Source organism: Pithys albifrons, chromosome 10, assembly GCF_047495875.1.
Source record: "Pithys albifrons albifrons isolate INPA30051 chromosome 10, PitAlb_v1, whole genome shotgun sequence".
NCBI lineage: Eukaryota > Metazoa > Chordata > Aves > Passeriformes > Thamnophilidae > Pithys > Pithys albifrons.
This window is the reverse complement of record NC_092467.1, coordinates 5,639,121-5,654,084: the sequence shown is the minus strand read 5'-3', so window position 1 is coordinate 5,654,084 and position 14,964 is coordinate 5,639,121. Positions and strand designations below refer to the sequence as shown.

The following is a 14,964-nucleotide window of genomic DNA, read 5'->3' as shown; positions in this document are numbered from 1 at the left end:
TCCCTGCCTTTGTGCAAGGGCTACACTTACAGATCATTTCCTTTTTTTCCTGAAGCTCCTTGAAGCTCTGCCTCGAGAGGAGCTAAGCTGGTAGGGAGCAGGTTTGAACTGATAAAGGTCTAGTGCAGTGTCTACCCCCTGCCATCAGCTGGAGTCTGTTCCCAGCCCAGAGCTCACTGCTGGGGCTCTGAGCTGGTTTTGCTTCCATCAGGCACTGCTGCATCTGGGAACAGAGCTCCAGCTGTCAGATGTGGTTATCTCTGGCTGCTGCACCTTCACCTCCCAGCTCCGGTGGGCAGTGCCTGGAGCCTCCTTTGGTCCTCAGGGAGCCACTTAAGCCTCTTGGAATGAGGCTTCCAGTAAATCACAGGCTGTCAAGACCTGCTTTTCTGTGTGGGTACCTAATGGTAGTAGAGCTGGAGTAATGACAGCCCCTTGATGATACATTCGTGGGCAGCCCTTGTGCTTACCAGGGCTGGGCACACTCACATTGTCTTATTAATGACATGTCCTGGAAGAGATGAAGCCACTGCCCGTGGTGTGTGACCTCATCCATCCTCTCAGCAGCGGATGGTTAAAGATGATGAATTATATTGGGTAAATAAAATTTTAAGTTTCTGAATGTAAAGTTTTAAAACCAAAGGATGCTGTTCAGTGAGATCTGGTCAGGAGCAGAATACCAATGCTGCTTGCTTGTTATTTAAATAGTTGGATAATAAATGTTTATATTTAAGTACCTTAAGAAAGAAAAAGTATTTTTCCCCTTCTGTGTGTAAATTACTAAGGAAAACATGGTGCAAGTGTATAGTGGAACCAAGAATTTGTCAAGGTATAATACTCCTAAATCAGTATCCATGTACCTACATCATGTTTCAATGTGTAGCTGCACTGATCAAAGCAGTGCTAAGTTAGAGAATCACAGACTTCTAGTTTATATTGTTGGTTAAAACTTGGCCCCAAGGCTACTTTAATCTAGTTATCTGTGTCAGAGCTGTTTGAGGACAGGCACGAATTAGATCTGTCAGTTCAGCCTCTACCACGTGCCCCACAGCTGATGGCAACTGGCTCACTTCTTTGCCAGATGGTCCAAAAATTGGTGAACAAGTATTACAAATGTTCTTAGCTCTGTCACATTTTTGGGGAGTCGGAATGGAGGCACAGTGCCAGAGTGCCATGAGTGTTACTTGGCAGTGTCACTGCTCTTGTTTTCCCTGCTGATGGTTAGAGTTTGTCAGTGGAATCATTATTTAATTTCGCACAGCCACTTAATTCAGTTTAAATCTGAGTGACATATTTTGCAGTTCTTGATCAGAAATATTTCCTAAAATACAGCAAACAAACTGCTCTTTGCTTCTGGTTAGGAAGGGGCTTTTTCAGCATTTACAGAAGGCTGGAAGTAATTTCTCAGAAGTCAAACATTCACTTGCAATAGATGTATATATAGAACATTAGATGTGTGCCAGGGGAGAGGTTGATTTACCATCCCTGCTATATGTTTTACATATATAGCTGCTGTTAGGTAAATAGTTATCTTTTTGGCAATAATAGTAGTTCATGGTAATAATAATAGTGGTAACTATTGGTAATAGGTTAGGGAGTCAAACCTTGAGCTCTGAGAATTTGTGTGGAATTCAAGTAGCAAAACAATCACAGTGTTAGAGATAAATGCACTTTTAAAAAGTCCTAAACCTTAGCACTTCATATTGAGGGGATGCTGTCTCTTCCCCCAATAAAGCTGCTGATTTAGTTTGTGGAGTAGGGTTTGTTTTATGTCTGGTGAGGTTTTTTTTCCTATCCTCTGTGGTTTTTTGTTTTATGTCTGGTGAGTTTCGTTTTTTCCTATCCTGTGTGTTTCAGTGGGATGCTTTGACCAAACACCATGTGCTTTGCAAAGATACTTATTGTCTGATGTATTGCAGGAGTGATTTTTGGGCTCTAAGTTGTTCACAGGGCTCTTTCTTTTGCAGCTGTATCAGCTGGAGTAGTTACCACAAGAACCTGCTTGCCAGCAGTGACTATGAAGGCACTGTCATCCTTTGGGATGGATTCACAGGACAAAGATCCAAGGTCTACCAGGTAACAAACAGTCACTGAGCAACATTTCCCACACTGTTCACTGCCTGTGCTGGGGGAGCAGCATTCAGAGGCTCCAGCAATAGGCTTTTCCATTCCACAGGGTGAAATGATGCTATTCCTCTTGTGTAAATGCCTCATCCACACAGCTTTGTTGAGCTGCAGTCTTCCATAGGAGGCAGCTCTGCCTTCCTGTCACAGGCAAGAGGCAGCTGACGTTTTTCTGCTGCTGCTTCCAGGCAGGGAGTCTGCCTGAAGAGAAATGAGCTCCTGGAGGCTGTCTGTCCTTTCTTTAGAAACCTCTGTCTCTTCATACCTGTTCCACTTCAGTCTTTTGTAAAGCCCTGCAGTGGTTGCTGATGCAGGTGCTCCTACAGCAGAAGTGCAGAGGGCAGGGAGAAGGGAGTGTGGGCAGGACCCTTCCCTTTCCACACAGTCATAGAATCATAGAATGGATTGGGTTGGAAAAGACCTCTGAGATCATCAAGTCCTACCCTTGGTCCAACTCCAGTCCCTTTACCAGATCATGGCACTCAGTGCCACAGCCAGTCTCAGCTGAAAAATCTCCAGGGATGGGGAATCCACCCCCTCTCTGGGCAGCCCATTCCAATGCCTGAGCACTCTCTCTGCAAAGAAGTTTTTTCTCATCTCCAATTTCCCCTGGCAGAGCTTGAGCCCATCGTGCCCCCTTGTCCTATTGCTGAGTGCCTGGGAGAAGAGACCAACCCCCACCTGGCCAGAACTTCCCTTCAGGCAGTTCCAGACAGTGCTGAGGTCACCTCTGAGCCTCCTCTTCTCCAGGCTAAACACCCCCAGCTCCCTCAGCCTCTCCCCACAGCACTTGTGCTCCAGTCCCTTCTCCAGCCTCGTTGCTCTTCTCTGGCCCCGCTCCAGCCCCTCAATCTCTTGCCTCAACTGAGGGGCCCAGAACTGAACACAACACTCAAGGTGTGGCCTCCCCAAGGCAGAGTCCAGGGGAAGGGTCACTGCCCTGGGCCTGCTGGCCACGCTAGTTTGGATCCAGGCCAGGATCCCATTGGCCTTCTTGGCCCCCTGGGCACAGTGTTGGCTCCTGTTGAGCTTCCTGTCGCTCAGTCCCCCCAGGTCCCTCTGCCTGGCTGCTCTCCAGCCACTCTGTGCCCAGCCTGGAGCGCTGCAGGGAGTTGGGGTGGCCTCAACACACAGGCGGGTTGAGCTCCACAGAGACCTGCCCTGCCCCAGGACAATGTGCTGGCACTTGTCTCTTCATGGAACTGGAACGCTGAGATTCAGTGTAATGCCTCCTGAGAGTTGTGAGCAGAACAAGGAAGGTGGGAGAGGATTGTTGCATTTGGGGAGAGGCTGGACGTGCTGTAGCCTGTTGTGCAGGTGGCATAGTCCACCAAAACTGGTCAGGGATAGTGACCAATGCTAGGACAAGAGGGCACGATGGACTCAAGCTCTGCCAGGGGAAATTGAAGTTGCACATCAGAAAAAACTTCTTTGCAGAGAGAGTGCTCAGGCATTGGAATGGGCTGCCCAGAGAGGGGGTAGATTCCCCATCCCTGGAGGTTTTTCAGCTGAGGTTGGCCATGGCCCTGAGTGCCATGATCTGGTAAAGGGCCTGGAGTTGGACCAAGGGTTGGACTTGATGATCTCAGAGGTCTCTTCCAACCCAACTGATTCTATGATTGTGAATGAACTGCAAACTGGCCTTGAGTTCCCCCTCCTTGACAGTTCAGCCTAAGTTTTAGTTCCTAATTAAAACTCTGTTTACTTTTTCATTGTGTTTTAGCGATTTTATAATGCTTGTTTTCACTGGTCCTTTGCATATCTCAACAAAATAGAAATTATACTGGACAAAATAAATCTTGTCTGTTTTCCTCTCAGATACATTTTGCATTTCTTTGTGAGGCTGAATAATGAACCTAGAGAGGACCAGCTGTTGCTTACATTAAAACAAACTCATTTTGCTTCCTATGAGATTACTTGAATTTTTTATTTGGATTTGCATAGAGGTTGCAAACTGACATGTGCTTTGCACGTATTGAGACCCTTTAGTGACTGATCCTGGCAAGCTTTTCGCCTTGCAAGCCTGTGTGAAATCTTTAATAGAGAGTTTGACTGAATTTCAGGTTTTTATTCCATGCAGTGTTCACCTTCTATGTGGGATGTGCCAGCATGGTACTTACAGCACTTCTGTGCTTTGGGGAGAGTGTACAGTCTTTTAGGAATATTTGAGTGGAAAAACAGAGCATTACACATGAGAAAATTTGTTTAACAGCTTAACAGGAAGGTGAGGATTTCCTGGACTTTCGGAGAGGAGGTGTTTGAAATGGGCATCTTATCAGTATTGGGAGATACCTGTTAATATCAAATTATGATGCAAAAACAGATTTTCAATTTATGTCTCCTGGAATATTTTTTTCTTTCAAGTACAAATTAAATCAGTTTTAGTTTTAGAAAAAGCCATTCTACTATTTTCTGCTTTCCTGGCATGTCTAGGATACTGAAAGGTTCATTCTGATTGGGAGAAAAGATATTTTTTGAGAAATTACTAAACACAATAAGCTTCTCTGTCCAGGATTCCACTGGCAATTTATACCAAACAACATGTGTGTTTTTCTTTCCTGTTTTATCATATTACAACTCACTATCTTGCAATATTTTTCTTGTTTCTCTGAACAGGAGCATGAGAAAAGGTGCTGGAGTGTTGACTTTAACTTGATGGACCCAAAGCTATTGGCTTCAGGCTCTGATGATGCCAAAGGTATTATTCTTTTTCAGTCTCTGTGCAGAAGGCTTTTGTAGTCTGTGTGTTCCCTTGGAGGAACAAAAATGGGATATTTCAAGGAGCTGATTCCTCAGCTGCCTTCAATACTGTAGTTGTCGTGGTGATGTGTCAAGTTATTACAGAACTGCTTGGATCGTAGAGAAGGAGAAGCTTTGTTTGGATTGAGATTTCTTGCTTCCCATTTTTTTGTGCAATATTGTCTCAGCTAGCATTTTCCAGGAGTCTAAACAAAGCAGAATGTATTTTAACATTAGTTAAACTTGTTGAGTTAAAGCCTTGGGGCCCTTCAAGAGAACAGCATGTCTTTTTATATCAAAAATGAGGCTGTCAGTAAAAAAGCAGCAGTTAAAAGTGCCTGCTGCTGGTTTACCTGTAGCTCTGAATGTTAAAGACTGCACAAGAAGCTTCCCAGGTTACTGATGTGCCCTGTGTTCTCGAAGCTTAAAGGAGTGAGTGGAAGTGCTGGGAGCAGCTCAGCTTCCCACACTCTGGGTCCATTTCACTTTTGGAGAACCCTTAAGACAAGCCCTTTACCACATGGTGGTAGAAAAATGTTCCTCTTCTAAAAAGAAATAGGAAGCTCTTAAAGCAGGGGATAGCACTGAGCAGGATGTAGCATTCCTCATCCCTAAGGAAAGAGAGTTTATCTGTTTACAATATCAAATCAGAGCTGTCAAACAGCAAGAGCTTAAGAGCTCCTCCCCTAGTCCGTGGGGATCAGCTCTCACAGGTGGGTTGCTGGAACTCTGGACAGAGCTTTCCATGATTTGCTTTGAAATGATAAATTGATTTTTCATAAGCATTAAACCTTGTAAGCTGTTCCCCCTTCTAAAACGCTTGTAAATGCTGTTTCAAAAGAAATTAGTGTTCCTCGATTGCATCTGGCATTCACAGAATAATAGAATGGTTTGGATTGAAGAGACCTTAAAGCCCATCTTGTTCCAACCCCCAGCCATGGGCAGGGACACCTCCCACCAGCCCAGGGTGCTCCAAGCCCTGTCCAGCCTTGGACACTCCCAGGGATGGGGCAGCCACAGCTTCTCTGGGCACCTGTGCCGGGGCCTGCCCACCCTCACAGCCAGCAATTCCTTCCCAATATCCCACCTATTCCTGCCCTCTGTCAGTGTGAAGCCATTTCCCCTTGTCCTGTCACTACTGTTCTCATAGCTGGTAATTCCATTTACAAAATGCAGCTTTAATGATTATTTTCTATTTAAGGTAGGGTTTAAATGGTTTTTGGTGGAAGTCAGGAGTGTTTACTGTTTCCTTAAATGCAGCAGGAGTGAACATTGACCTTGTAAGTTATCAGGCTCTTCATCAGTGCTCCCCACTCCTGCCAGGCATGTGAAAGAGCTGACCTGCCAGGTAGAAGTGCATTTATTAACATGCTAATGAGGTGTCCAGTTCTGCAAAGCCCAGCTGCAAGCAGAGTTCCAGTCCTCAGTTTAACATTCCCCTTCTTCAGTAATTGTCTCTGAAAGTGTACTATTTACTTAGAAATAATTGTAATAGAGCCTGCAGATCTACATAACCTGCATTTCAATTCACAAAGGTCACTTGAAGGTGCGTTGGGGTTTTGGTGGATAAAACTGGGCTGGAACATTTTATCCTTTAGTTTTACCATGACTTGCCTGTGATTTGCATATATAAAAAGCCAATTAGAGACAAATGGAGTCTCAGCACAGATTTTGGAAGCCTTTAAGGTACAGAGCAATAGTAGCAAATGTCTGAATTAATGTTGTAGTGTCCACCTTCAGTGATCACATTTGAATCACAGAATCATAGAATGGATTGGGTTGGAAAAGCCCTCTGAGATCATCAAGTCCAACCCTTGGTCCAACTCCAGTCCCTTTACCAGATCATGGCACTCAGTGCCACGGCCAAGCTCAGCTGAAAACCCTCCAGGGATGGGGAATCCACCCCCTCTCTGGGCAGCCCATTCCAATGCCTGAGCACTCTCTGGAAAGAATTTTTTTCTGATCTTCAATTTCCCCTGGCAGAGCTTGAGTCTGTGCCCCCTTGTCCTATTGCTGACTGAAAGGGTTAAATATAAGGAAAAGTTCACACAAATGACAACTTCTTAGTTCAAACCTGCCTAACTTAAAATGTTGTTCTTCTGCTTACATTCATGACTGTTTGTTTGAGTTCTGGCCAGCTGTGAGTACACAGAAATACATGTTTGGCCAGGTACAGCATCTGTCAGGAAAGATCATCTTTCTGTTCTTCCTTTCCTTTTGGATTCCTCTGTTTCTGTGAGGCCAGGCTGGGCTTTCTGAGAAGAAATCTCCATGCTGATGGATGTTGGTGTGGCCAGAGCAATCAGAGCTTGCCTGGCTGTGCTTCCCCACAAAGCACAGGCATCACGTTCTCCTGTCAAGTGAGCAGGACAAGCCAGCACAAAAACGTGACAGCTTTGCCGGTTCTTCCCCCTTGCCTGTGTCTGTGCCTGTCTCTCCTCACTCTTTTCAAGCTGGAAGCTGATTTTGAAATCACTTGGTAGGCATGTGTTGGAGAAGGAGCTTATAAACTGATAACCCCTGTGCTTCAGAGCCCTCTGCCAGGGCTCAGGCACAGCAAAGGGGATTCTAACAGAGCTATTAGGGAGAAAATGATTCTGACATAATTAGAAGCAGCATCCTTGGGCCCTGGGTCCTGCATTGTCCATGTCCTTACATAAAGATAATCCAGGATGCTTATTTGGGGAAGATCTTTTTACAGTAATAGCAGATAATGAGAGCATAAAAGCATGATTGTGTTTGAGGTAACTACTGTGTGTGCAAACCCCACTTTTATCTCTTGTTGTTATGCCCTTCCCTTTTCAAGGGGCAAAGGTAATTGTGTGTGTCTGTAGGGACCCAAAGGTGTACTCCAACCACACAGCAATGAGCAAAATTAGTGCCTACTTCTACTACAAGTAGCTTGGGGAGAAGGTACAGTCTTAATTTCAGTTCTTTTATGCACATAATAATAGCAGGAGCTGTGATTCTTATGTAAGTGAATGTCTGCTCTTGGAGGAGAAAAGATTATTTAATTTTGTGAAGGCAAAATGATACCATCAAAGTATCAGGGTAGGGCTGGGGCTAATGAACTTAGCTAATGATTTGGGGCTGTCTGTCCTGGATTAGTGGTGTAGTTGAATGGTTGTGGTACAGTTAGCAGATGAGGGAGAGGGAAATGTTTTGTGATGCTCTGTGGGTGGTATTTAAGTCTCTGCTGGGGTACAGGCGTGTTTTGGGGGGTCAAGTATTTCTGCTCTGGGGTTGTCTCTGAAGTTCTCTGAAGCTCCAGGAGACAGAAGCAGCACTGAGAAAGTCCTGGTTTTGCATCTGTAGTCCATTCCTGGCTTGAACTGGAGAGCTGGAGTAGAACAGGAGCACCTGAGAGCTCTGAGCTGTGGCATGAGGTTACTTTCCATTGACTCATGGCAAGGAGGAACACAAGGATCTGTCTCATTTAAGGAAAGCAATTTTCATGCTGCCTTGGTGAGACCCTGGTACCAGTTCTTACAGCTGTTAGTGCCTCTGAATTCAGAGAGGCAGCACAGGTGTGCAGAATTGACTTCATTAAATTAAAAAAAAAAACACAAAGCACAGCCTTTTAGAGAGAATCATAGAATGGATTGGGTTGGAAAAGACCTCTGAGATCATCAAGTCCAACCCTTGGTCCAACGCCAGTCCCTTTACCAGATCATGGCACTCAGGGCCACGGCCAAGCTCAGCTGAAAAACCTCCAGGGATGGGGAATCCACCCCCTCTCTGGGCAGCCCATTCCAATGCCTGAGCACTCTCTCTGCAAAGAAGTTTTTTCTGCTCTCCAACTTCAATTTCCCCTGGCAGAGCTTGAGCCCATCGTGCCCCCTTGTCCTATTGCTGAGTGCCTGGGAGAAGAGACCAAAATAGTCTGAGAACTGCAGATCACATTTTGCTCCTCCAGCTTCCAGAGGATTGTCTGGGGCTTCATTTTCAGTGATACTTTGCTCCTTCAGCTCCTGCTGACTTCAGCTTGAGGTGTAGGTGTTTATTGCTCTAAATATCAGGTTGAACCTTCCGTTTGGTCATTTGTCTGGCCCAAAAGTTCAATAATTTCCTGGAGATTTGTGGGGTTGTTGGATTCATTTGGGAGTACCTTGAAAAGGTCAGGATGATGTTGATAGTTACAATACTGACCAGGAAGTCAGTGTCTTATGCAAGGAGTCCCCTGCAGTCACTGCCTCCCAACAGTCATCAGTTTGTGTCATCCTCACAGAAGGCAGTGGATCCAAAGTTTTGCCTAGCAGGGCAATTCAGCAGTTTTCTCCTTTCCTAGGGATTCTGCTAATCTCTGCAAATGAGTTTTCTGGTAGCAAGATCCTATTCCTGGCTCACAGCTTTTTTGGAGCAGCAGCAGGCTCTCCATCACATGAGCAGATAAGAATTGCAGGAGTGACAGGCTGGCTGAAACATCCTTCCTCTGTGTACCAACTGTGCATCAACACCTTCAGCTATTGTAGAACAGGCTGCTGCCTCTTTTAGTCAGTGTTTAGACACAGAACTGATGCATGGATAATTAATTTACAAACTTACACATTTGGTGGAAAGCTCCAACTGAAAAAAACATCTTGAGAATACCTAAACATTTTGAACTGAAAAAGCAGTTCTGGAGGGAGCTTCTTACTGCTTTGGTGATGGGTGGGCATTTGGCCACACAGAGATGTCTCTGTCAGCAGCTGCAAAATGAGGAAAAATATGCTTTGAGAACATGTGTTTCAGAAATAGTCAATCTCAGATGGTCGTTTGTCTCATCAGCACAGTTCTAGATGTTACCAAGACATCTGTGTGTTGTGTAATTACTGCCTCGACCTCAGCAAAATTGTTGAAAGCTATAGCAAATAAACCCTACCCTTATGAATTATGCTTTATTAACCTGTCAGTGTTTTAAAAAATAATGGGCAGTTCTGGGTAAAACTTGACATGTTTCATTATGTGTTGTTATATGTCCCATCTATCCTTTTTATGGTACTGACTAAGATATAATTGGAGCCCAGAGTATCTCACAGCATTTAGATCACAGAAATTGCAGGCTCTAATCTGTGTCTGTCAGTTGTAACGAATATTGTGATGACTTGGAACACACGGGTTGTCTCTTCACCACATTAAATGGCTCAGCTTATGACCTGCAAACTTGAACAAAAAAGGAAGCCAAGGTGAAATTGAGCCCTCAATTAGCTTTTGCTGCAAAGCTGGGGCCAGATGGCCATTTGTTTGTTAGAGGTTGTGTCAAGGAAAGACTTGGCTGCCTTGGATGCAGCTTTAAATATTGATACCAGGTTGGAAGGCTTCGAGACAAGCCTGTGTTGTTTTAGTAGTAGATCTGGGCAGAACATCACTCTGAACTTGTGAGATCATGTACCCACCCCACACTCCTCAAGCTGAACTGGTGGTGTCTGCCAACACTGTAATCATGTTTTATTTGCTTTCTATACCATCTCATCTGTAAACTTGGTGTCCTTTACTGCCACTGGAACTTAGACTACACATCCTCTGGTGCCTGTTCATTTAAGCAAAATGTAATATTCTTCTCTGCCCCCAAGTGCAGAACACAGTGGAGAAGGTTTATCATCCAGTCCTGCCTGGGAGAAGAGAACTTCTTAAGCCAAGCTTGCCCAGCTGTTGTTTCATTTAGAAATGTAGCCAGGTGTTTAGTATAAATATTATGGCTCTGATCAATGAGAATGGATTCATTTATGAAAACCAACCACAGGCTGGGTGTTGTTTTCATTGAATTTTGCATAATGCTTCTGTGCAAATAGAGTGTGCATTGGTGTTTGTGTTTCTGGTGATGTGTGTGCTGCTTTCTAAAGGTTCCAGGCAGCTGCCAGATACCCACACAGTGCTGTGTTTGAGGTGATTCCTTGGTGTGCCCTGAGCAGTGCTGTATTTCCTCTGTTCCTGGAGTAGCTCTACTTGCTATGGTCAGAAATGGCCCAATCTTGTTGCTTTTCATTCCTGCCATACTACTAAAAAGTAGGTGCACTAGAACCAACCTGCCTTTGCCTTTTCTTTCTTTTCCTTCACTGACTAAACCATCCTTGGGTAATCCACATGGAAGCCTTGCTTCTCCTTCAAAGCCCCTGGGAAAGGTTGACCAAGAGGAGACACAGAGAACACCTCAGAGGGTCAGGGGGTACATAAGAATCATAGAATCATAAAATGGATTGGGTTGGAAAAGCCCTCCGAGATCAAATCCAACCCTTGGTCCAACTCCAGTCCCTTTACCAGATCATGGCACTCAGTGCCACAGCCAAGCTCAGTTGAAAAACCTCCAGGGATGGGGAATCCACCCCCTCTCTGGGCAGCCCATTCCAATGCCTGAGCACTCTCTCTGCAAAGAAGTTTTTTCTCATCTCCAACTTCAATTTCCCCTGGCAGAGCTTGAGCCCATCATGCCCCCTTGTCCTGTTGCTGAGTGCCTGGGAGAACAGACCAACCCCCACCTGGCCAGAACTTCCCTTCAGGCCTTTGAACTCATGTATTTTCTTCAGTGGCTTACAAAATTCCTGAGTTTTGGCCATTTTTGCTCATTTCCCCTCCAGTGTGAGCTTTCTGTAAAGGGACTGTGGAGAACCCATTGGCCACAGACCTGAGGAAGCCCAGGCAGCTCATGGGGAGCTTTTGAGGGGATTAACCCCTTGTGTAACTCCTGCTTGTTCAGCCATTGGTCCCAGCTTGCTCTGCTTCATGCCTCAGTGTGCTTCTCGTGATACTCAAGTGCTGCTCAACTCACTCATCAAGGAAAAGGGAGAACATTTAAGTCTTATTTTCTGCCTTGTGGGCATCAATAGGCTTGATGCCAATCTGCTGCCCCTCCATCTGGACCAAAGGCACATGTGTTGCTTCTTTACCTTTTAACAATATTGACTATCTGGGGAGCACCTGGCGCTCTTCATCTTAAGGTTAATTGGTACTTGAAGTGTTTCTGGTGAGTGGGGAGGGCTGTATTTTGAAAAGCTCTGGTGTTTTCTGTTGGTCATTCTGTGAAGCACTCGAGTGCTTGAGGGGCAGAGATCATTCTGTAGCACAGAGTTTAATCAGTGTTCATGTGATAGCCTTGTAGAACAGTAAAGTTCTTGCACCAAGGGGATATTGCATCATAGGAAGCCAGCATACTGATTTCTTTCCTGTCTGTGCTGGTTTCTTGGGACTAAAACAAGTTGTTCTCACTTGCTGTGCATACAATTAAGTCTATTTATCCTGTGCAAGGCAATTCTGCCACAGAGCATGGAGTTCTCACATCCCAGTACAGGGAGGAACAAAAAAGAATATTCCTCCTGTTCTGGGTTGTGTGAATCTGCACTGCAGGAACCTGAAACACCGAGACTATAACATGTGGTTGGTCACCTGCTCATGGTCTCAGCCATGTGGGGTGGGGTCTTACAGCATCTCCTGTGTGTGGGGGGTGGGCAGGATATTTGCAGTGTGGACTTGAGAGCGTGTTCAAACTTACCAACCACCAGAGACAGCTGATCCTTCATCATCACTAATACTGAGGCTTTCCAGAATCTTATCATGAAATAACTGGATTTTAGGCCTTTCAGATGAGGTTGACGTTTTTGTTGCATTTTGTTTACTCATGTCTCTTTTTCCCTTTCTCTAGTGAAACTCTGGTCTACCAACTTGGATAACTCAGTAGCAAGCATCGAAGCCAAGGCTAATGTGTGTTGTGTCAAATTCAGCCCCTCCTCCAGGTATCACCTAGCTTTTGGCTGTGCAGGTAGGTACAAGGCTTTGGGGGCACAGGGATGCTGTTTCTTCCTTCCTTTATTCCTTATTCCCCCCAGAGATACGAGGTTGGCTGCTTTGCCCAAAACTGAGGTGTCTTTGCAGTTAAAATGCTCTGAGGAAGATTTTAAGTCACACAATGCCCAAGTGTCAACTTCATCCCCTGACCTGGTTTTTTACTTTGGGTGCCTCTGTCAGAGATAAAAGCCAGGAAAACAAGTCCTTAGCACATTTATTGGGATCTCTAAGGCAACCAGGCAAAACTCGGCTGTGAAAGTCTCAAAGTTAATGTGTTAACAGGGTGATGGTTGTTCTTTCTGAGTTATAGTGTTGCTCTATAAATGCTCCAAAGCCACACTGGGAGCTTTAACTGGTTTTACCTAAAACATGGTGTAAAACAGCAGCTGGGCGTGTTCCTGGAGCTCCAGCTCCCATCCCCAGGGTGGGCTCCTGTTTTCCTAGGCTGGGCAAAGATGGCTGGGAATGTTCTTAGTTTTTTGAAGCAGTCAGTGGGGAAGGCATGATGAGCCTTTTATTCACTTAGATTAAATGGTTTTGGTGATAATACAAAGATTTGAGAGCAGAGCAGGTGTCGCTTTGGGAGGAAACTGTACCGTGCTGTGCATACAGTAACTGAGGTGCCTATAAATGTTTAACCAACTCTGCTTTTCCTTTCCCCTCGGGGAGTTTTAATGCACTTGTAACTAGATGTTCTGACAACATTTGCTCTCTCTGGACTCGAGTAGTGATGTTGATCGTTCTTGCAGCCGCTGGTTTGCCATTTCATTCAGGTGTTCCCATTTCTGGTTCTACTTCGGTTGTAACTCTTAGGAGGAAAAAAATAAATTTGCATTTTGATACACTGCAAAAAATGTATTCACGTTGGAGTGTAAAATATTGACTTGCTTGGCAGGCATCTCTCTGAAGTTTAGTGAGTTACATGCAAAAATAGAATTGAATGACAATACCTACTGGAAGCTTTTGAATGAGAGGGGCTATCTGGGAATGGCTCTGGGGAAAGGCTGGATCCAAATGGATCAGCCACTGATTAGCATGTACATGTCAAGCATCATGAAGCAGAATTCTGCCTGATAAATCAGTAACTGGGATTCCTTGCACCTGAAAGGCACAGATAAATCCACAAGGCTTTTGGAGCTGTGGGATACACAGAATGGGAGCAGGTAGGACTGTTTCTATCCCCACACCCAGGTCTAACAAACCATGGTGGGCTTGTCTTCAACAAGTGTGTTGTGAAGGATTATCAAACCCTACAAGTTCCATGGAGGTTTTAAAGGATGACATGCACGTTTTTCTGATTTAGAGGATGCTGAGGGGTAAAATGGTATTTGTACCAGGGAAGAAGTGTTTACATCTGCTTAATGCTTGGCAACTGAGTCTCTAAATAAAAATTAAAATGGGTATTTAACTACAATTGCTGAAACAATTACATGGAGTAATTGAACTGATGGGAATGACTTCCCACAAAGGAATTCTAATTGATCTTTCAGTCATAAATACATGTGGAAAAAGTGGCATATTAAATTAAAAGAAATACTGGAGTCTTGAAAGATGTTGTTTCTGAACTCCAAAAAAACAGAGCAAAAAATGAGTCAGTGTCTACTTTCATACTCCATATAGCAAAACAGTCATGTTTAATGTGTTATGATGGAGGCAAAGGGTTTTCTCCTCCATCAGTTTCAACTATTTTTGCTTAATTTCATTTAGGCCCTGGAAAAAGCAATATAACTTTTAGTGTGGGTTGTCACATGGGCCATAAAATTAATAAGGAGGAGTCAAAGATGGTTTCCTTGAGTAGTATTTTTTCAAAAAAAAAGTAGTGGACTGAACACACTGACTTGGGCATTCCTCTTTGCCCCCAGTAGGAATAAAGATGAACAGGGCAAAATGCTGAACACTAATTCAGTGACCAGAGTTGTGGGCAATTTTAGAAAGCTGTCCCAGCTCTGCCTTGGCTTGCTCTCATCCTAAGAGGATTTTCAGGTTTTGAAAGTTGTTTCAATTATTTATTCAGTGATTTATTCGAGGATAAAAGAGCCAAGACTTCCTAGCATTACATGCCCTGCACAGTCTTGTACAGTATTTAAAAAGAAGTGCTGTTCCAGTATGTGCTCTCATCTTATTTGTTGATTAGATGGAGCTTAATGCTATATATGTGTCTGTATTTATGTGTATATGTATTTATAGTTTAAGGCTTGATGAGATAAGCAGTCAATGAAGTGGTTGGGGGAAAGTATCAGTACTTAATATTTGAGATATAAAAGGAAGAAGTAAATTGATTTACTATACTATTATTAAATTACACACACGTTTCAGTTCCTCCCCTTTCTCTGTATGCAGAAT

The 14,964-nt window shown here is 44.3% G+C and overlaps 1 protein-coding gene across 3 annotated transcripts in view; it reads left to right on the top strand.

Annotated features, from left to right (window-relative positions):
- The window catches only part of COP1 (COP1 E3 ubiquitin ligase), a 141,844-nt gene that overhangs the window by 68,531 nt on the left and 58,349 nt on the right, over nt 1–14,964 (top strand). For all 3 annotated transcript variants that reach the window (XM_071564761.1, XM_071564762.1, XM_071564760.1), the window contains 3 exons: nt 1,968–2,076; nt 4,741–4,822; nt 12,479–12,595. In XM_071564761.1, coding sequence (XP_071420862.1) covers nt 1,968–2,076; nt 4,741–4,822; nt 12,479–12,595 — 308 coding nt within the window. The remainder of the gene's footprint in view (nt 1–1,967; nt 2,077–4,740; nt 4,823–12,478; nt 12,596–14,964) is intronic.